The sequence below is a fragment of the Bactrocera dorsalis genome, chromosome 4 (assembly GCF_023373825.1).
Source record: "Bactrocera dorsalis isolate Fly_Bdor chromosome 4, ASM2337382v1, whole genome shotgun sequence".
NCBI lineage: Eukaryota > Metazoa > Arthropoda > Insecta > Diptera > Tephritidae > Bactrocera > Bactrocera dorsalis.
In genome coordinates, this window is record NC_064306.1 from 1159533 (window position 1) to 1182935 (window position 23403).

The 23403-nt window shown below is 38.1% G+C and overlaps 1 protein-coding gene across 1 annotated transcript in view; it reads left to right on the top strand.

Moving 5' to 3' along the window:
- Positions 1-1854: 1854 nt before the first annotated feature.
- The window catches only part of LOC105230419 (TWiK family of potassium channels protein 7), a 163114-nt gene continuing 141565 nt past the window's right edge, over positions 1855-23403 (top strand). Inside the window, exons 1-4 of the mRNA XM_049454276.1 lie at positions 1855-2726; positions 3599-3755; positions 20359-20455; positions 22048-22174. Coding sequence (XP_049310233.1) covers positions 2465-2726; positions 3599-3755; positions 20359-20455; positions 22048-22174 — 643 coding nt within the window. The 5' untranslated portion in view covers positions 1855-2464. The remainder of the gene's footprint in view (positions 2727-3598; positions 3756-20358; positions 20456-22047; positions 22175-23403) is intronic.

Here is a 23403-nt window from a genome sequence, read left to right on the forward strand (position 1 = left end):
ATATTTGTTTCAAAAAAGCCAAGCGTAAATACAATTTTTGGAATTTAACAGCACATGCATAAGTGGCAGTGCGTTTGGTGAACGAGCTTGAGTGGGCGTATGCGGCGGTGTGAGCGGTGTGAGCGTGAGTGTACATTTGCCAATAGCCGAAAGCGTCAGCCTTGCGGCTCTCACTACGACAACAATTGCTGCGACAGCAACAAGCCAACATGTTTGCCACATTGTTAGTCAGCTCGAGCGGATGTTTGCTTTTGCAACAACAGTAACAACGACAAAACTATCGTCCGTACTGGGGCCAAGGGGTTTGGCGCTGGTGAAAGGAGTTTAAAACACATGCGTTGGCATTCTCCTTTTGAGTCGCATTCTATCTTTATACCAGTTGTTGATGCATGTGTTTGTTGTTGCTACTGTTTTTTTTTTGGTTGTTTGCTGGGCTGTCGCTGCTTTCGATTTGGTAATTGCTTCGCTTCGTCGACGCTGCATTCCATGGTGACTTTGACGTTGGCGGCTTTCGGCTGCTGGTTTCCTCTGATGATTGTTTGCTGACTGACATTTGCTGATTTATGCATAATTGTTTTATACTTGAGTGCGTGAGTGTGCGTGGGTGTGCGTGTTTTGCGTAAAAAGTCTATTATTAGTGGTGAGGAACAGCCGACGGCGTTAGTTTGGTCTATAAGATTAGTTGTTTTTTTGAATATAAATATGGAGTCTATCCCGATTGCGATAGATCCAATAGACTACCAACAATATCTATTTTAACCGATCGTAGACTAAACTTCTATTGAAAAATTAATTTCGACATATCTTTCCGAACATTTTCAACTAACTCACTTAACAAGCTAGAAATCTAGGGCAGAATCCTCAGGTACGAATATATAATTAAATTTACAGGAGATTTCATTAGGCTCACCTTGACAGTACTTGAGTTCAAGCTATCAATAATAATATCAATGAAGCGAGCCGATTCCGGAGCTGGAGTCGAAATTCCCAGAAAATCGAAAATGTGCTGAAAAAACTTTCGTAGAATTCGTTATTGTTGTTATAACGATTAGCCAGACCCTGTTTGGGGGAAAGCAATAAGTAAACTGTCTTCGAAGTCACTTAGTTGGACGGGTCTTAGAAACGAACTGTTTCGACGGGTTCGGTTCTGGTTTGAGTCTCTTGAGGACTTCCACGTAAAGCTTGGCGTTGAAAAGACCGAGGTGACATCGGTGACAATATCAAGGGAATCGAAAATACGTAAAAAATTATTTTTATTTATTAAATTAAATGCTCCATAAAAAAAATCTCGAAGAAAGTATTTTTTTCCTTACTCTAAAGCATATTAAAGGAGTTGAGAGCGACATAGACCCCGCTATAAGCCCCGAGTGGTGTTCAATGTATGCTCGAATAAGACGAAAATAAGCGAAAACAGATTGAAAATTTAATAAATCTCTTATACAAACTTAACTTCTCTCACTTTTTGTTTCTTCCTGTTTTCGACGCATAAACGGAACCACCAGTTACCGTTATAATTTCACTCAATTTAATTTCTGTTCAACGCAAATAAGTAAAGACTTGCTTTATATTATTTCCTCATTTCCCTTTTGACCAACGAGCAACTCATCTAATTAATTTGGTCGCTGCATTTTTTCAATAAACTTAAATTTTATTACCAAGCCAACTACATGTTTTATTTTTCATAGAAAGCTTAATGTCAATATAATAAAATGCTTTTAAATTAAACGAAATTAAATAGCCCCGCCTTGCGTTCAGCTCTCTTTGATGCTGTATTTATATATATGTAGAAGTACATTTATATATATATATGTGTGTGTGAGTGCGTGGACTTACGTAATAAAAAGTTATTTAACTCTATCTCGCATTACTTTTACTTTTATTGCAGCTTCCGGCGACGGAACACAACAATTGCAACAGCTGGCGTTTTGCGAACAGACACTCTCTAAGTGATGCAACAACAAAGCAAGCCCCATGCATATAAGTGCTCATAACGGCTACAAGCAACAAGCCATACTGTGGCGTTATTATGTTTAAGCGTTGCGAGAAAAAATTCGCTAAAAAAATACGAAACTTAATTGCCAACAAAAATGAGTTGGAAAAGTTGGCGGTGAAAAAATTAGACTAAAAACTGAAAAAGAGAAGAATTTCTGCGAGAGAAGAGAACAAAACAAAGCTAAACTCACGTAAAGTCTAAACGTAACGGTAGTTTTGCATTTAAGCGGACAAAATTTGCTTCTTCCGTGAAAGCAGCTGATCAAAATGCAAACAGCTGTTTCTACAATTCAAGAGGGCACTGAAAGCTTGAGTAACCGCACACAACGTGAGTGAGAGTGCGTATAACGATTCGTGGAAGCAGAGTCAACAACTGATCACTCTCCGGCGCTCATTCTCTCATATTCACCACTAATTACAGGGCTGGCCATCGTTGTCGCCTAAGGCACCACGCCCATACGTGGGCGTTATTATGCAGAAGAAGCCACCATTGCCGTTGACCGCATTCATCGGTGGTCCGACGCTCATACACGCCTCGCAATCGGCGATTAGTTCGAGCAGCAGCAGCAGCATTGGCAGTGGCATGTGTTTCCCAAGCAGTAAGAGTGGTAGTGGTGGTGGCGGCTCAAGCGGTGGCAGCGGTGGTGGCGGCGGGTCAGGAGAAAAGCAACGCGGCGCTGGCGGCTTGTGCGGCTGCCAGAAGGCGCCCAAGTCACATTGCATATCGGCGACAGGTGAGCGGCCTAGAAATATGAACAATTTAGATATGACTAAGGTATTGAGAGTGAGCAAATTATAGTGGATATAGTGGAGATGATAGAGCGTAAAACTGACAATGAGTGGCGTAAAGAGAGAATTTTGTGTACATTTTAGAGAATTTGGAAGAGAAATTATGAGAGGTTTAGGAAAAACAAGAGGCAGATTTATAGACAAGGAATTAGTTAGGGGAAATGATGTATACAGTTATATTGTATATGTCAAGAATTAGTGAGAGGGAATTGTATAATGTATAAATATGTATATAGATATGAATTGAAATATTTTTTAGTTATGTGAAAATAATGGAATGGAGACAAAAAGTGTGGATGAGGTTTTAAGTAAGATCTGATGCGAAGATAGATTGAAAACTAAAAGGCTATCAAGATAATGAAGCTATTTAATACTATGAAAGATTGAGAGAGGGGAAATAATTTGTCTAAGAGAAAGAGCGTAGAGCTTAATTTGTGATGAAAGTTAGAATTAATGAGCGAGAGAGGAGAAATAATAACCAGAGAGCAGTGGAAGGAAGTTTAAAATTAAGTAAAATATTGGGTAGTCGAAATAGTCTTTTCGTATTTCTAATGAAATACGTACCATTTTGGTCGACCATTTTTGTAATTTTTCCGCTAAAGACATTATTGCGAGAGTCTGAATCGGAATTTTCGAAATTTCCAAAACGAAAAGACTTTTTCGACTAACCAATGTATATAAACTTATACAGGAAATCTGTAAATTTTGCACTTTATCAATATTTTCTAACTTTCAATATTTTTTAATGCTAACGGTAATTTAATTTTTCCATTTCATCCACACTAAACTGCTACTTTACACACTTCCATCTCTCCAGGCGTGCTTCTGCTCGTGCTGCTCTACACCGCCATGGGCTCCATTATTTTCGTCACACTTGAGGGCGAACTGGATGACACCAGTGCGCTTGAAACCGCAGTGGCAGCATCGAAAAAGTTTCCACGCACCGAACTAGCCAATGAACAAATAAGATCACGGTGAGTAAACCAAAATAATTTTTTCCGTTAAGTCATATAAACTTTTGCAAAAACACCCTAACTCCCTCACCTCACCGCAACGCAACGCGACCATTTGAAAATGTCTTGCGACTTGTCGCAAAGCAACTTACGTTGAGTGCTCGCGTGTCCTACACTTTCCAGTCACGTTTCGGTCAGTTAAGCACGAAAAGCAAGGTTTTCCGGTGGTTGTTGTAACGCATAACTATTTCAGTGATATTTTGGCGCAAGTACATAAAATGGGCGACTACACAAACGAAGTCGTGTAATGACAGGCAGCAGATGAGCGTGCAAGAGTGGTTTTGGTCGTCGGGGCGTATACGTGACATTTGCCTGTCAAACACGTACGTGTAAATGCCCATTGGAAGCACTGTGTGTTTGTGTAGTTTAAAGTAATTTATTTTTAAACGCAACCTAAATGTAGTATCCGATTACAGAATTGACAAAATGGCAGAAATATATTTTAACGCTAATAAACGCATTGACAGGGGCGGCCGTGCGCCGTTTGGGGGCGCTTAGCAAGCCATTTGGGCGTTTTGCCGCTGGTCAAGAGCAACAACAGCACACGCTCTTCGTCAGTGTGGAGTGTGTGGAGGGAAACGTTGGACATTTTAAGGCGTTAAGTGATAAACTTTAATGGCTGTCGCCTTGGTTCTTAGCAAGCCACTTATAGCGCAGGCAAACATACAAATTTACCATAAAGTGATGCCTCTATATATGCGCTGTGTGCCTTTGATCTTTTTCTGTTCGTTTTATACGCCCCCATCCAACGCTACTTTCACTTTATACTGCGTCTCCATTATATTTTCATATTATTTGCTTGTTCTTTTTGGCTTTCATTTTCCATTAGTTATACTTTATTGCACGTCTTGTCTATTTGCTTGTGATATTTGCTGGTAGTCTAATCACTTGGTTACCCGGTTCGGGCATGTTGTAATGGCTCGCCTTGAACTCGTTGTCATTTAGATTGCAATTTGAGATTTTCCATGTTTGCTTTTGACTCATAAGCAAATAATTTCTGGATGATCATTAAGCGTTTAACACATTTCCCTTTTATTTAAAATTCATTTATTTTTGCTATTTTCCTTGTCGGCCTTGTAAAGTCTTATCTTACACGCAGACACGCACATCTTTTGATTCAAGTCACTTTATTAGCTTAGACTACACAAATTCACATATGCATAGGAACAATAGACATACACTCATGCATATATGGAGACGAGTAAATAAAATTTTATTAATATCAATAAATATATATGTACGTATGTGTATGCTTGTGGCGCTGTAAGTTCCTTTATATGAAAATATGACAAAAAATTGCACAATTTAAAAAATTTAGAAAATCAATAATTACTACGGTGGTCGAAAGAGTCTTTTCGAATTTTGTCAATATTAACATTGAGGTCGTATATCTCCAGTGCTACCAATCACATTGTGTCATACCATATAGTTGAAGTTTGATTAGAAATACGAAAAGACTTTTTCGACTACCAAATATTAATTAAAATTTTAAATGCTTTTTATTTATACCTTGAACGAGATATAATACCGGACCCAAAAGAAAACGCCTTGCTTGCCTGTCCGTCTGTACGTGTATACCCGCACTAGTCCTTCAGTTTTTGAGATATCGGTCTGAAAACTTTGCATACGTTCTTCCCTTCCCAGTAGCTGCTTTTTTGTCGAAACCGCCGATATCGGACAACTTTAGGAAATAGCTGTCATACAAAATGAAAAATCGGAATTAAGTGCTTGTATGGAAAACTTTTTCATTTGCCGAGATATCTTCACGAAATTTGGCATAGGTTATTATGTAAGACAGTGTTGTAATCTCCGAACGCCCAGAACAAAGTGCTTATATGGAAAAGGTTAAATAATTTGTTCAAAAATATTATAGATAATATTTAAAGCTTTTAATTCTTATCATGCCATATTTCATTAGTCTTGTGGCAAAAAAATGTAAAAACTTTTTAATAATTTTAAATATGTACATAAGTATATTTAATACTGAAAATATCATGTAAAATATTTTTGAAAAAATTATTTATTTTTTTAACAGAATTCAAAAAATTTTATGTTGAAATTTTTAACTCTTCGTTTCGAAAAGATAAAACTTAATTTACACCGCACATATTCTAATTTCACCACACACTCCATTGCATGCACAAATGTTGCGTATACGCCTTGTAAGCCTTAATAAACACAAATATTTAGCAGCGAATTAGTAAAACACATTCACAACTGTTGGAATTACACAAATATTTGCCGCATAACAAAGCCAGTGTTAAAGGCAACAAATAACAACAGCAGCAACAATAACAACAACCACAATAAATTGATAATAAGATTCACAATAATTGCATGAGAAATTTATTAATGCCGAGTAAAGCAATTACTTGAAAATAAATCCGTCATGAAGCCTTTATGGAGCTGTTATAAGTCGAGCATTAACAAGCCAGGTGGACGGACTGGTGAGCAGGTGGGCAAGCAACACGTTCGGGGTGTGGCAATCAGTGCAGTGGCCTTAACACACCCACAACGTCGCACGCAAACACACAGCATTCGCACAGGCAACACAACACAGCCCGGCACAAATCACGTTTTACACCTTGAATTATGTGCACGTCAAGTTGAAGTTTTGTTGCTTTCGCTTTTGTGTTCGGGGTTCGGGAGACCAAAGTAGGGTCACATTTGCTGGTTAGTTGTTGCTGTTGTTGCCGCTATGTTGTATAACAGTATTATTAGTGCGGTTATTTAGTGGGGCAATTATGCCTTTCGTCGTGGGTTGATACACACAGCTACAACACACATACAGCTAAATAACTACAGCTGCCTTGCCCGGGTCCAGCGAGCGAGAGTGTCAGAGAGAGCGAGGGAGGGAATGTTTATCCATTCGACGGGCGCGGCATGTCTGCCGCCCATTGTTGTTGTTGTTGTTGTGGGGCGTGGAGTACGTTGAAATACATACTACGAAGAATCCGAAAAATTTCCAAAGCTAATAATTACATTTAATTTATTTCAATTAGCTCTAAATAAAAATGAAGCGTCTGCGTGCAAACGCTAGAACTTAGGAACGGTCGCCCCTACTTGCAGCTTGCGTGGAAGAAGATTTGTAGTTTGGAGGAACTTTGGCAGTTGTATGAGGCAGCGCTTTAATGAGATAGAAGGACAAGAGAACGCTTCTTCGATGATTTCTTATGCATATTTTTAGGCGCTTTGAACTTTGGTTTCATTGTTTCACTCGTAGAGCAGGACTTCTCGAACGGTTAATGAATTTATTATTTTAAGTTAGATTATTTTCTCAAGCAGAGCCAATACCAGTAATCAAGACATAACTACATATCTGACGCAGAAGACTTCACTTTTTTTATTTTCATATTTCCCACAAGCATTGGCGTGCTTTCTCCTGACATTCTACAATATTTTACCTTAATAATAGCATGACTAACCAAATTACTGTTATTACCACTCAGCTGATGTGAAAATTGCACAGCACCATCGATTATAATTTATATGTTGCTTGGAGCATTCGCAATTTCATTACTGAAATTTCTAAAGCTATCTTACAAGCTCTACATAATTGTAGGTTTTATTGCGGCCGCTTGCGAGTCAAGCGTCCACCTGCGTGCTCCACCCACTCTGCCTGCCCCTCCATGCGCATTTGACACAAATTCAGTTCAGCCATTGTGTTTTCACTTCATTTGTTGCTGTGAACTCCGGCTGCACCTTGCGATTTACCTCGGTGGCGCGCCTCGCTGCTTTCTATTCTTTGCTTTATTATTTTTTAGCTTTGCTTCTCATTTTGCAGCATTAAATGCGGCACACCTCGAATACTTCCGCAACTATAAGCAGCTCAAGTACTTTACTAGAGCTTCGGCCGCTAAGGTAACCTTTGAGCGTCTATAGAATTGCTGTAGCTTCTTCAAATTCTCCTCCTCAGTGCTGGGCCAACGTTTATCGGCGCACTTTAAACGTGAACCACTTGCATTATCTCCAAGAGCTGCTCGCTGCTCGTTGCTCACTGCGCTTCAGCTTAACTTTGTTCGATGCTTATCCTCCTTACTCGTTGCGCCGTGCCCCAGCTCCACACAACTCGTTCGGTGTGCTAGTTTTCTTTGCTTTTCCAGCTGCCCTTGCGTCACTCACCGCTTTTATGTCCACCTTATCCGCAGGCTTTCATCGTTTTAATATTCTTTGCGTGCATTGTCTTCCTTGTTGCGGCCACTTCGTATTCCTTTCGCCGCCAAGTGTTCCTTTTTTTATTTCCTGTCGCTGTGCTGTTGTCCTTTCTGCCAACCCGACTACTTAAGCGTGGCACTGTCGGCTCGTGGGGCCGTGGCTTTCGCCACTAATGTGCCTTATTTCAGCTGCCATTTTTGTATGGTTTTTCTTTTTTCCCCATCCCAGCCGTCTGAGTTCCTGTTTATTTTGTTTGCTGTGTGCCTGAGTTCACACTCCGTTGCGTGGCAGTGCCTTTGTGCGCTGGTGGAAATGTAGCACCAATAAAGTGTAAACGTGAAACCTCTCAGACGCAAAACAAATGGGAACATTACGAACGTCGAAGAGCAGCGCACTGCAAAAAATATTCGTTAAGAAAACGAACCAGTCTATCCTAGTACAAGTTTAGCCGTGAGATTACATCGTTTTTGCCTCTGAAACCCTATTACCAATGTTGGTCGTGTTGATTTAACTATGAACATCGTGAAATCTCTCCCAGTTTTCATATCAGGTGTGCTCTAAACCCATATTTTCGTGAGATCGTACTATCTTTGGGTCTGGTATCTATCAATGAAGTCATTCGGCATGACTGTGTTGTGAATATCGTGAGATCATTTTCAAATACTCCACTCACTCCATCTTTGACCCTGGGATCTACCATTAACATCGATCATGCTGACTGATCCATGAATATCGTAAGATTCCTTCCAAATACCTTACAAGATGTGCTCGGTATCCACGTTTTCGTGAGATCACTCCATATTTGATCCTGGGAGCCATCATTAACGGCGGTCTGTTTCACTGATCCATCTTGTACAATCTCTATCAGATACCATACGTGGTGTGCTCCCAATCCACATTTTCTACGTTCTCTGCAGATATATAGATCTCCGGTTGAAATCGGAGTAATATTTACTTTCAACTTGTCCTAAAAAGAACTGACCCGACCCGATTATATTGAAATCGCGTAGATAGTTGCGCAAACTCAAGTTTAGAGACCCGAAAATGCTGCAAAAGTACAATCCTTTATCACTTTTCGCTCGCTTTACGAAGATATGTATTCAGGAATGCTAAGGCGTTTTCTCTCAGTGTAAATTAGTCAAAGCTCTGCCACTTCTAAGCGTGTAAACTTTCACACTATTTACAGCAAACAGTTTTCTTCTTGCTGTAGTTTCATCAGTTGCGCCTGTGATTATTGTGACTACTTAGTGATAATGTTTTTGTTATTATTGTTGCCACTGTGGCATAATTTATAAATAACCGAAGCGTTACAAATTACGAATGCTTAATGATGCTGGGCGCTATCCGTCTTCTGCCTGTTGTTGTTGCTATTATATTTATTATTTTAGTTCTCTTCGTTGTTGTTGCTGCTTTAATTACTGCTACCACTCGCATAATTGTTGCCGTTTGTTAGTCAGTATGGGAGGCAAACATTGGCTGCCGGAGAGACATTTGTAAAGGAGTAATATTTATGAGTACAGTATACTCTCGAAAAGTAAATTCTCAGAAAGTAAATAATCGCGGAAAAGTAAATCACCTTTAAGATTACACATGCACCTCGAAAAAGTAAATTTTTTAATTTACTTTTCAGAGAGTGTGATAAAAAATTCGAAACGAAGCAAGCAGCGTTTTTTACGATGTAGCAAAAACACTTACTCTCTTGTTTATCGCGTCTTTTTAGTAAACAAAGAAACTGCTGATGAAATAGAAATTTTGTCAGACACTTCAGATGGAGAAGAAGTCAGCCAGGAACCCAAAGTGACATATGCGGAAGCAATTAAAAGCGTAAACAACTTGATCCACTGGTTTAAAAATGAAAACGATGCAAATCAGGTGTCAGACTTTTTGAATTGTCGTACAAAAATGGTCAGAAAATATATTGCTAAAGAAAAAAATCAAAAGAATATTCAAGATTTTTTCTCTTCATAGTAAATACATATGTATGTATGTATCGTAAATGTAAATATGTTTTTCATGTAAATCCATATGTTTTATTGAACCAAAAAATGAATGTATTTTTTAAGTTTAAAAATGCATTTAATATTATAAAAACAGATAATTTATGTATATATTTGGAAAAGTAAATTATTCGAAAAAGTAAATTACCCAAAATACCAATCGATTTACTTTTCGAGAGTATACTGTACTCGAGATTTGTTGTTGCTACTATTTTTGTTTGACTATGGCTCATGCGGGAGTGTGTGCAGGTGCTGAGCAAAGATATATTGAGTTTCCGGTTTACGAGCCATCATATAGTCCTGCAGTTGCTAAATTAATATCGTTGCTATAATAATATAACCGCCGAAAAAGGCTTTTGAGATACCGCACATTTCGGGACTTTAAGTTGTTAAGAGTTTTAAATAGTTAACCATATTAGGGTAAAAGCTTTAGTAAGGTTAACTCAAAAATCTTGAAAAATTTCGTGATCCCGAAAGTGCATAATTTAAAATTCCGAAATGCAGAATTTATTTTTAGTTGTAAAATGCGAATCAAACTTAAAAGTAAGGTTAACTCAAAAATCCCGAAAAATTTCGGGATCCCGAAAGTTTTTCTAAAATCCCGAAATACATAATTTCTTTTTAGTTGTAAATTGCGAACTAAACTGAAATGTATGTATCTATATAGTTTATATATGTATGTATGTATAACCATCGTTAGAAGACCTTTGAGATGAATCTCGAAATTTCGGAATTTTCAGCTGAAAAAAAGTTTAAAATAAATCATCATTTGTACACAAATTTAAAAAGTATTAATACGAAAATCCCGAAATTTTATAAAAAATATAGTTATTTAAAAACGCCAAAATGCACGCGATATTGCGAAATAAGTTGAAAGACCACTATTTATGTCTTTAATATTCAGTTAGTTAGTTATTTAAGCAGGTATACTTGTGTCTGTATGAGTGTACATCTCACTGCAATTTTATGAAAAAATCTATTTCCTGCTGTTTACAGTATCTATTTATATTTACAACATATAGTCGCTTATACCTTTCCGCCACTGTTTGCCTAAATGAAAATAATACATATCACTGCCGAGCCTCATAAATCGCACAGAGTCAACATGAAATGAAATAAATGAGAATATAATGGAAAATGTGTGCGTTACAATTTGTAGCGACCTTGAGCACTGCTGCTACACATGCTTACGTGTTACATCAAGGATAATGTTACACATGCTTACCATAAATCGGAAATACATGCCAAGAGAAATCGCCGCAATATTGAATAATTTTCATGAAGAAGTTAAAAGAGATTTTAAACTCGTACTTTTTTGGCGAAAGCTTTAACCATTTCTGATTTCTCAACAGAGTTTCAAAAAGCTTGCTTTGAACTTTCCTGCACGTTTCCTTCGATTTCCATTCCATCGTTACGAGTCACGTTAAAGCAATCTAAACGGACTCTTTGTCGAAAAATAATGATTTTGAATGGAGAAATTGACCATATCAGCGTTTAAGCCTGTCTAACTGCTTGGCTAACTACATTGAATACGTTTCCTCTTATAATTATCCAGCTGTGAATGGGTTTCCTATTCAGCTTAGCATTATTCTTATTTATTAGTTGGCACCTTCAAGTTATAGAAATTTACCTACAAGTCGGTTGAAGAAGGATCGTTGAACAGTTTAATCTACTTTTTCTTCATTTGAGATTAAACTTTTTAATCTTGACAAAACTTAGACATATAGAGAGGAGACCTAAATGTCTTATCACTCCCATAAAGTAATACTTAGTCAGGTGGTTCCGTGCGAGAGTCTGTAGTTGGGAGTAAGTTAGGTTTAGCGGACTAAAGTTCAGCACTTCGGCTTTTGATGCTTCCCTCTACTTAAAAAAAAAATATTTAACTCCTTGTCTTCAACTGAGTCCTTCATGGTCCATATTTTCCCTCGTCGTAAGCAAGTGTCGCGAAGTTCAGTTCAAGGACCGACCCTTCCGAACTAAAGCGTTTTCATTTATCTCGGATAGAGACTGACTGCTTATAAATTCAAGATATATCTCATTGATCATCAAGAGCTAACTAATTGAACGATGCTCCCATCAACTTTGAATTGAGAGAGTAATAGTGGAAAACTTATAAAGTTCATTCTATTTCATCCAAAGTTGGTTAACCACGCCTTAACCTAACTTAACTTTATACCACCTTGAAGGACTCTATTCTACTACTCTTGACTCCTGCGTCAACGTGCTTAACGCTTAGGCGAAACACAAGCGTTGCTGGGCTGAGAGTGCGGGGTACAAACAACAACAGACAGAAACCAATTTATTTTAATTTCTTTCACTTCAGACCACTTTCCGCAGCTTGGCCAGTTCGGCAGCTCGCGCGCTCGAACGACGGTGGTCCAGTGAGCTCTGTGCCTGAGTCTGAGTTAGTGGTCCACAATTTTGTTGGCAAATAAACTAAAGCTGTTCGTGGAATAGTTATAAATGGGAGACATGTGTAAATAACTACAGCAACAACAACAATTAAAGCCTTAGATACAACAAGCTGCGCGAAGGCGAATAAATAAAATGTGGAAAAAGCGCATATTTATAGCATTTGTCACTGACAGTCGTCGCTTTGGCTCTGAAGTGCGCTACAAGCCAGCGCTTTGACCACTACAAACAACCACACATACACATGCACGCCGGCAAGCACTCGTGTACACTAATTTCGTGTGTGCAACACCAGCGAACTCCCGTTTTTGTGGCGCACAATATTTGACGTGTAAATTTTGGCGTTTGCTGTTGTGTGGCGGCAAGCATTGTTGTTGTTGTTATTGTTGCCTGGTTGGTTGTTGCTCGTTTTGGCCAACACGACCACAAGTGTTTACAAATGCTCTACACAAATAGCAAATGTAAAGCGTAGAACAACAACAACAACAAGGGCGCATGCAAGGTCCTCTAATGTGGGGCTGGAGAATTTATATATATATATGTATATATTGTTGTTGCTGCTGTTTTGGTTATTTCTGTTGATTGCTGAACTCGAGTGAAATGCGAAGACAAAGAGCGACAATAAACAAAAAACAACAACAACAACCAGCGTGTGTGTGTGGCAAGCTAAGCGCGGAGTGAGTGGTTGTTGTGTGCCACTACTTTGACAGTTATGTTGTTGTGTCGCATTTTTCCACTGCTGTTGCTGCTCTTGTTGTTGTTGTAGTTGCAGAATTTTATGCATTGTTCAGATTGTGAATGTTAACTGCTGCTGTTGTTGTTGTTATTGTAGTTATTGTTGCTGCACATGTTGATTTAACGGCTTTGTTGCATACGAACGAGTTGCTCTTGTAGTTGTTATTGTAATTGTTGTTTGCTATTTATTTGCAATGCAAATTGTGTGCTCTGTGTGCGGCAACAACAACTATTGCAACTGTATGTGTGTGTGTGTGCGTTGAAGTGCTTCGAGTGCATTTTGATGCGTATAAATAAGCGAACAACAACAACAATAAGTTTGTGTATATTGCATAAATATATTCATGTATTTGCAACGACAAGTTGCCACACGCACACACAGACACCTACATACAAGAATAGAGTTGCATATGCAAACACATTTAAATAGAAGCAAGTGCTTATATTCGTATACGCACAAATTCACACTCACACATACAAATACATTCGGAGATATGCATATGCATTTTGTTTACCCACATTTGTGTGCACAAAGTTGCATTGCATTAATGCTTAATTCCAACGTTTGCATGTGTGCGTGCGTCTGCATATCGGCTTTGTGTGTGTGCGTGCATGCGAGTTGATGAATCACATGTCAGTTGTACTGTTACAAAATGCCAAATTCATTTAGTAGAAATGCATCAAATATTTTTATAAGTTTTGCAATTTTTTCCCTTTCCCTTCCCTCTCCTTCTTCTTCTTTCGTTAAACACAACTTTCATGCACGTTTCTCTATGTACAGCAATAAAACCCACATTACCGTAATGAAATGCAAATCAATATATTCTAATCTCCGATTTTCGAACATTCATTTGGCATACAAATGTGAAGAAGACTTCGAAAAGTAAATAATAGAAATGTCCACACAATGGTATTACTCAGCAGTTGAGTGCTTCAGGAGCTTAGAAGTGCTCAAGTTTCGTTGTAATGTTATAAAATGATCAAATTTCGGCAACAAATGACAGCATGTGCAAACTTTTATACAACAAAAGAGAAGCGTAGAGAAAAAAAATGTTGAAATCTCTGATATTTTTAGATTATTGATTCCATGGGCAAAAGCTTATGAATGTTTAATATTCTTCGTAACAAAGAATGTTCTGTAAGTTAGTGTAGTAAATGGTGTCTCAATTAGCTATCTATATTTTTCTGTCCCTCTCCTTTGCGGTCGTGAGCTCTCTTTCGCTCTCTTTTCCTCTCTCTTTTTTCTACCTCTCTCTCTCTATTTTTTCTCTCTCTCTTTGTTTTTATCTCTGTCTTATTTCTGTCTCTCTCTCTCTGCCTCTCACTCTCGTTCCCTCTCTCTGTGTTGCTCTCCCTCTCTATTATTTTTTTCTCTCTCTGGATGTCAAATAACTGGTGGATAGGTTACGAGAAAGAGATAGCTCTCTATGCCGATCTTTATAAGCGAATTTTTTAATTAATATTTGATATTCGAAAGTCGTGAAAACTGGGATTAAAAAGATACTTATGAGGTATATGAATATGGATCGAAAAGAGATTAAGAGATCTGGTTCGCGTCTGTAAGGCTTGGCTAGGCAAAGAAACAAATCGAAAATTCGTTTTAATTCACCTTAATTCCTGTTATATAACAAAATTTATGAAATTATTTTTTGCGACAGCCAAGTTTTCCCTCGCAACCTCTATTCACTTACCGGAAAAATAAACAGTCATATCCGGTCAAAGTGTAATGTCTTACATCCGCTGAAGCGCCCACATAGCCGTATGTGAGCTGCTTGTTTACCCGCTTTATACACTTTACCATTACACACAACGACGTGCTCTTCATAAGCTTACGTTATTTATGCACTCCCGCACACAAGTTGAGACCGGCCGACGAAACCCGCTGTGAATGCCACAAAGCCACAATACTCATAAACTAGACAAGTCAAAAGGCAATGATATTTGGTTGAGCAACCCGAGCAGGACAAATGGCGTCCGTCCGTCTACCCAATGGCATCTCTTAGCCAACCACTTCGTTCATTTACGTCGCCGGGCGTCACGTCAACGCATCGTATGTATGCTGTGCCGTAAGTCGCTGCCTCTACCTGCCTGAGTCCACTGGCATTTATGTATCTTTCTGCTTTGTTGAAGTTCAAGTGCGCTCAGTAATAACAACCAAACAATATAAGCTCTTATAAACAGTTGCACAGGCGCATGGACAGACACACAGTTAGGCAGACAGACAAAGCTTCACGAAGACCCAGGTAGAATTAAAGTGCTGACAACGTAGTCAAGCTGAAAGCAAAGTGCAGACAGTCTGCCGACGTGTGGAAGGCGCAAGAGTAAGCGCCAACTCCGTCAAACAATCGTCAGCCATTAGCTCCGAACAGCCAATCTTCCGTCTACAACCTGCCGTCGGTTGCTGCGACCCTTTATGCTTGAGGGCGGTGCGGCGGGAGCTGTGGTTCCGCAGTTGGTTTGCACAAGACACGTATGCGTTGCGTCCATTACGCAATGACGCATGCGTTTGTATGTGTGCGTACGTCAGAGCGAGTTACGTTCGGTCATCCGTTTAAATTTGCTGTGAGGCGGATTAAATTTAATTACTTTATGGACCCACGTGAGTGGCAGACGGCCAACTGCTCAGCCCAGCCTGGCTCTGCTCCGCTGTAAGGCACACGAGCGTGCTTCTTCGGCTACATGGCCGGCGCGTGCGTTGACTCCGAGGCGTGCTGCGTCTCATTGGATCCTGCTGCTTAATAACCACTAGTAGCTGTTATCCTGCGGTGTCTTTGTACACAAATGTGAAGTAATTCTTGTTTTAATGAGAATGCATTTTCATGTTTGGCTTCGGTGCGAGCCAAATCGTATTAAGTAATTTTTGCCAAAACCAAACAAATATTGAAGCAGGACACCGGGGGGTAATTTTAGAGCACACAAACTTTCCGTACATTAACTAAAATATTGGTTTTTGGGCAAAGGCTAATAGCTAATAGCTGTCACGTAAGACTCTGTCATCGTTGCTTTTACAAACCGACCTGTCACACATGTGCAAATTACTTGAGGGTTAGCCAGAGGAAGACAACGGTTGTGGTGGAAGTCTTAGTGTAATTTCTTGTTTTTCTTACGCATTAATTTGTCATTAGTGTTGTGTTGGTTTCTCTATAGTCCGAAGGTGCTAAGCGCCTTTTACTACGAGTTGGAGTGAAAGTATGTGACGTTTGGTTAAAACCATGTTAAATGGTCGGAATAGTGTAGTTTTAGAGTCACTTACATATTGCTTCAGGCTATTGCCTCAAAATGTGGCACATAATAAGCTCAGAACAGTTCAAGGTGGCTGCTTTCCCCTCTGGCGTTTACTGTTTAAGATCCCAAACAAGATACACGGCACATATGCAGAATCCAAATCGAGAGTTTTTGTTGACTCCACAGCTCGTACATTTTTTCGACAACCATACTGGCAGTGGAGTCTAGAGATTCATTATCATGCCTGCTAAGACAACAATCACTATAGTCGGCGAACATGAGCTATTTCCTCTTAAAGGTGCCGTGAAGATATAACAGGTATTGCAGAATCCAGCTCTCGAGTTTCTCTTGGTAGAAACGCGTACAGAAATTTTGTCTGAGCAAGAAAACCGGGCAATTTCTGTTACATTCAGTTATCCTAAATAATTTTTAGGTTGTCGTTACCTTACTGCAATAGAAGTGGTTGAATAACCGGGACTCAGGTTTAGTCCTCATAGTCGTCAAAAGAAGGGTTTTGATGTGCAGCTAGACGGCTGTTCCTACGAAATGATGCCCCTCACCTCTCATTACCAATTCGCTTTGACTTTCCTTCATGTCGGTGATGATGTTAATCCCTATTCGAGATTTAAGGTGAATACTGTCCGTCGGCGGTTTGCAGTCGATTTAAAAGAATTTATTTAACCAATCGTTAGCAATCTTCAGAAACTTTCAAAATAGGATTCTTCTACGTCGATGCAGCCGTGTCAACTCGATTTCCAAGCATTGAAGGCGTCACGGAAGGCAGTCTCCGGAATAACCTTGTGAGCTGTGTAAGGTGGATGCTGCTTGGACTCCCTCTGTCATCTCAAAATGCTTGCCTTTCATCGGCCTTTTCAGGCAAGGAAACAAAAAAGTCCGGCCACATCTGGGATGTAGGGCTGCTGCGGAAGCGTTAAGATGCCGGTCTTGGTTAGGCAGCTGTTCATAAGAAAGGCGGTGTAAGCCGGGTCGTTGTCGTGGTGCAACTTTCAATCGGTTGCGATGTCTTGTCGGACCCGATTGACCCTTCGTTTGAGTCTCTTGACGTAAAACTTGGCGTTGAATTTTTGTCCAAGAGGTACAAATTCATGGTGGACGATGCCTTTGATGCCAAAAAAGACAATGAGGTCTCCCTATCAGTACTATTACTTTCCGTACAGACCCTGTATATTATACCAGAGGAAAATGCAACCCGGAATCGATGATTTTGGTGTAAAATTCTTAATCGTTTTATATTCCTTTCATATTCATAACAAAATAGAACGCGTACCTGCACTTTTATAGCGCCAGTTGTTAAAGCTACTAGAGGGATCATTTTGAAAATATTGCGCATACGCCGTGGACGCTCATAAAATAACTCCGAAAGCCACAATGTGTCTTTGCAATTGTCTAATTGAGCGAAAGCAACTTCAATTATGCAGTTGAACTCGCTTGAGCGCGCATTTATTTATTACTTTGTGCAAATTTATTGCTATTTTCTTAGTTTCTTACGCCTCGGCGCACAAAGAAAAATATTTCGGAAAAATTAACAACAAAAAAACTCTCTCAAGCAAATAATTAAAATGCAGCAGCAACGGTGGGAGTATCAGTTTGAAGAAGCGCTCTACTGCAAGCTGTGCATAATAAAATGAAATTTTCGCATAAAATGAAAGACCAAACGTCGCTTAGAGTAAGAAATAAATTTAGTTTGAATAACAAAGGAACTTTTGGAGCGCAAAAAAAAAAAAGAATTCCGCACAAAAATTCTATACAAAATTTAAGTTTTCTGTAAAAACACGAGCACGTTTGGCAACAAAATAAAAACATGTCATGACAACAACAAAATTGAAAATGACAACAACCAATAAAATTTGCATACACACGCATACCGCAACCGGCAGCAGGTATTGCATATTAATGAGCGCCCACCGGTGGCCTTGTGCCTGCGGCTGAGCGGCGGACGCCTGCGATGGGCGCACGGGGGACGCAGTGGTGGTCAATCCTTTCATTGCCCACCTGCTTGCAGATTTGGCCAGCGATTTTCAAGCATTTTCGTGTATATGCATTTATATATGTGTGCGTGTTTGCATTTGAAAATCGCTTACGCATTTTGCATAACGGTGCATGCAGCAAACGCTGCTGTGGAATTTTTAAGTGGCGCGCTCAGATAAATAACTACGTGCGGGTGTCTGTGTGTCTGTGTGGTTATAAATTATTGTGCATGTATGTGTGTGTTTGTTTAAAATGTAGTTTTTATGCTTGCAACGTTTGCCTTTGTGTTTGTGGCTTTTTATGCGAATTGATTTTAATTTCACGAGAATTGTTTTACTCTCTCCCTCAGCCCCTTATGCATCTGTGTTTGTATGTATGTGCCACTTTTTGCTGCATTTTTCTGGCCTTTCATGCTTTTTTGGCAACCCTTTACTTTTATGGTGGCTTTGGTGTTTTGCATGAAAATTGGCGCCGAAACGTGCTGGCCGTCGACACCTGCCGCTAACTTTTGTGTTGGTGTCATATAAAGTACATTATTTTAGAGCTGTTGCAAATTTTTTCAATTATCCTGATAGTGATATGACATCCAAAGAGGTTGCAGCTATTAAATTTTACACATATTACGTGCGATTGGCGAGATCAGGAGGTAAACAGCTCTCAGACTACTCAAAGCAGACATGAGCCCCTCCTTTTTGGCCCACAAATTTAGGAAGACTCTCTCTCCTCAGGAAGCTATATAAATGCAGCAAGTCATCTTAAAATTCCCTTCTGCCAGTTTTCGTGGACTCAATCAGTACATATTTTAAGACATTTTACAATACAATATTACCTGCTTTCAAAGAATTTTACATTTTTGCCGGAAGTTCTAGAAGTACTACTTTCTGAGCAATCAGTAAATAGAACTTCTTGCAGAGAAGCGTTAGCATACCTCAAAAGATCTTAAAAAGGTTCTGAGCTCATACTTGTACTGGCTTCATGAAGCAGAACCGATATATAATACTCCAAATTGTATTATGTTTTGTTTTACGGGATAGAATCCGTGTTTAGGTGCCTTAGGAGCTTTTCTTTGAGCTTTCATCGCGTTATGTTATTTTATATTTTGTCATATAGTTGTGGATATTAGACAAATCCATTTTGGCTGTTTTTTTTGCCTCATGAGCTTTTATCACATATGTGCTTTTATTTGAGCTTTCATCGCGGTATGTTATTTTATTCCATTTTTTTAATTGTCATGTACTTGTGGATATTAGACAAATCCATTTTGGCTGTCTTTGGTACCTTATGAGCTTTTATCACATATGAGCTTTTATTTGAGCTTTCATCGCGGTATGTTATTTTATTCCATTTTGTTGATTGTCTTATAATTGTGGATATTAGACAAATTTATTGTAGCCTTATAAGCTTTTATCACATTATAAGCTTTTATTTGAGCTTTCATCGTCTTGTATTATTTTACTTTACTTATTGTCATATAATTGTGGATATTAGACAAACCCATTTTGACTGTTTTGGTGGCTTATGAGTTTTTATTTTTATTTAATTCTGGTTATAAGACAAATCCAGTCATGGTCTAAAGCTCATCTCTCATCAGATCTCCTGGAACTTATAATTGATCATGATTATATATAGTCCAGATATGCGAAAAGAACATAATTGCCAGCTGCGAACACTCATAATTTTCAAAACTCTTATGGATGTCAAGATGACCCACGTGGGACTTGATTGAGCTTTCAAAAGTTCGGACGGAAATGAAATATGTAGTTGCAGATCTTATAGACACAGATGGACTCAAAAAAAGTAAAGCTTCCAGCAAACTCCAACTCAAAGCTACTAAAAATCCTCTAAGAATTCCATTCACCATGGCCTCTTATGACTGAAATTGTTAAGATATCGAGAAACACAGCTATTTCAACGACCTCTTGGCCTTTTGGAGCCCCTTTACCCCTTTTACTCTAACGTTTAGAAACCTTTTGAATGTTTTCATATAAACTTTTACACTTTTCCAAATCATGCAAATTAATGCCGCAATTGTATTTGCTCTCTTTTTACAGCACTGTGGATCGTTTGTGGTCGATTACGGAGGATTTGAATATTTTATACAAAGAGAATTGGACACGTCTGGCCGCGCAGGAGGTGCAACATTTCCAGGTAAGTGTCGGCGCTTGACTTCACCATAAAAATGCACGAAAAGCAATTGAATGCCAGCGCAGGCAACTTATATTGAGCCATAAATGCACACACACACACAGACACATTCACAAATACTTATTAAACACCAGCTGCCTACTCAATATGCACACTAACTATTCATTGCCGATTTCTATTACTGCCGTTGACTTGAGATGTGACCATTGTTGGAGCCGATTCATTTATTCAAATGTCCAGCAGCCAAAAATTCTCACACACACACACACACAGTGACGCAAAGCTGAAAGTGTTTATGTGCTTATGTACAGTTACACTCGTGCATGACTTGCTTGTTTCACTTTGTAATTTATTTAATGGCGCCGCACACACGCACGCCCGTGTCTTTTTCTTGCTAGTTTATGGACTCGCATGCATACACATATGTATATATGTACATATGTATGTGTATGTGTAGGTGTTTGAGTTGGTGTTTATGCGTTTTCACATACTTATTTACATACTTTGTTGGCTTGCTTGCTCGACTTCATTGTTTCTGCTTGACTGGCTACCACACATACACAAATGACAACACATGTAGACTCACACTTGCATACGCAGGAGCATGCAGGCTCATCAATTGTGCTTTTTATACCCTGAACGGAACGGGTATATTAAGTCTGCCACGCGTACTGGATGCGTTATATATATGAATGATCAGTGTGACGAGCTGTGTCGATTTAGTCAAGTGCTACCCTTTGTATTGGTTAGTCGAAAAAGTCTTTTCGTATTTTTAATCAAACTTCAAATTATTTCCAGAACGGAAGCGAGCGAATCATTGTTGTGCCACACGAGCTGATGAAGCATCGTCTCCGTAAGCTTCACAAATTTCATTGGCAATATTTTTCCCTTTTTTTATATAAAAATTTACAAAAATAGCGAATTTCTTCATTATTTTCACTCATTTTTGAACAGCTGTAACTGTTTTTCAAATCCCCGAATTTAATTTTTTTTTGGTTAAGCTTAAAATCTCACCTTTCCAGCATTATGTATATGATATGTCACAATGTGATTGGTAGCACTGGAGTTAAACGACTGCAACGACAGCTTTTGACAAAATACGAAAACACTTTTTCGACTACCCATATTTTTCGTTGTGAAGGGTATTCGTTACACGCGAAGTTAACATTTTTTCTTGTTATTTGCTGTTGCTGCACGTGTCCACCTCGTTGTTGTCAAGGCACATATTCCCGTATATACTTATGTATATTGTATGTGTGTGTGTGTGTGTGCAGTAAGTTAACATGCAAAGCACATTCTAGCATTTTCAGCAGCTCTAAATATTTGTAATGCGCTTCAAAGTGTCTACGCCGCCACTCACACTCATGCGCATGCACATTTTCCTATTCATTTTCATTTTCGTTTTCGTTTCTATTTTCAAAAAGAAAAAAAAACAGAAAAAAATATATATTGGACACTCATTGCTTGGCTGCTGCACTGAATTATTCATTTAGTTTACTTACTCTCACACTCGCACACCCATTTGCTGGCCAAATCACTTACTTAACCAAATATAATATGTACTGTACTCATGATTCTTCTTCTTTTTCCCGCAGGAGACCTTATTGCGCGCCGTTCGCCAATCGAAAATTTATCAACCCGGCGAACAAATGAATCCACCCACACACAAGTGGACTTATGCATCGGCGTTTCTTTATTCATTAACATTAATTACAACAATAGGTGAGTACACAACAACACAAAAATATCTTATCTATACTATATACGTATATATAAATAAGAAACAAAGGCTTTATCTGTAACATTGACACACAAATAATGAGCTTGTCCCTTCGACCGATTTCCCATGAATAGAAATGCATTCCATTGTGTGTGTGTACATGCATTAGTGTTTGTTTGTGTTGCTGCTGGGACACGCGCTAGTTTATCTATTAATTTGCTACTCATATGTAGGAGGAGGGTCAACGTGTTGTGCGACCTCTGGAGTGTTTAATTTCCTGGCAGGGGGTATGGCGGAGGTTGAGGGAGGAGTGCTGCAGGGTTGTTGTGTAGCTATAATTATTTCGGGTAGAAAATTATTGGAATGACAGGCAAATTGAAGGATGAATGTCGTTTGAACGACTTAATGATGTTGACAAAGTGAAAATCAATACAGGGTGACTCGGAATATAAATGAAGGTGCACAATATATTTGAAAAGGTTTAAATGAAGGACATTTTTTCTGTTCATATTAAAAGTCTTTTGTTATTACAATATAACAAGTTTCAACACTTAACTTTTTTACAAAAACAAAAGTGTTTCAAACTTTTTTTATTTATTTTTTTTTTAATTTCTAATTCTTTTTATTTTTTTGTTTAGAAATGTCAAATTTTTTTTTATTTTTTTTAAATTTCTAAAAATTTTTTATTATTTTTTTTTTTAATTTCAACACAAAAGTTTTTTTTTAATTTCGAATATTTTTTTAATTTTTTTTTTTAAATTTCAAACTTTTTTTAATTATTTTTTTTTTTATTTCAAACTTCAACACAAAAGTTAATATATTTTTAAAATTTCGACCTTTTTTTAAGATTTTTTTAATTTGGTTTTTAAATTTCAGATTTTTTTTCATTTTATTTTAAGTTTCGAACTTTTTTTACAGAAACAAAACAATATTTTTCACCAAAATTAATGTTTTCTTGAAAATTTAAAGTGTTTTAAAAATTGAAAACATTTATAATTTTGAACTTTTTTTAAATTGTTTTAAAATTTAAAACTGTTTTTTATTATTTGTTTAATTTAACACGTATTTTAATTTTATTTTTAAATTTCAAACTTTGTTTTTTAATTTTTTTGAAAATTTCAAATCTAAAAAAAATTTTAATTTCAAAAATATTTTTTATTTTTTTTTTTAAATTTTGAAATATTTTTTATGGTGTTTCTAAATATTTGCTCATAAAACACCTTTTCTAAGA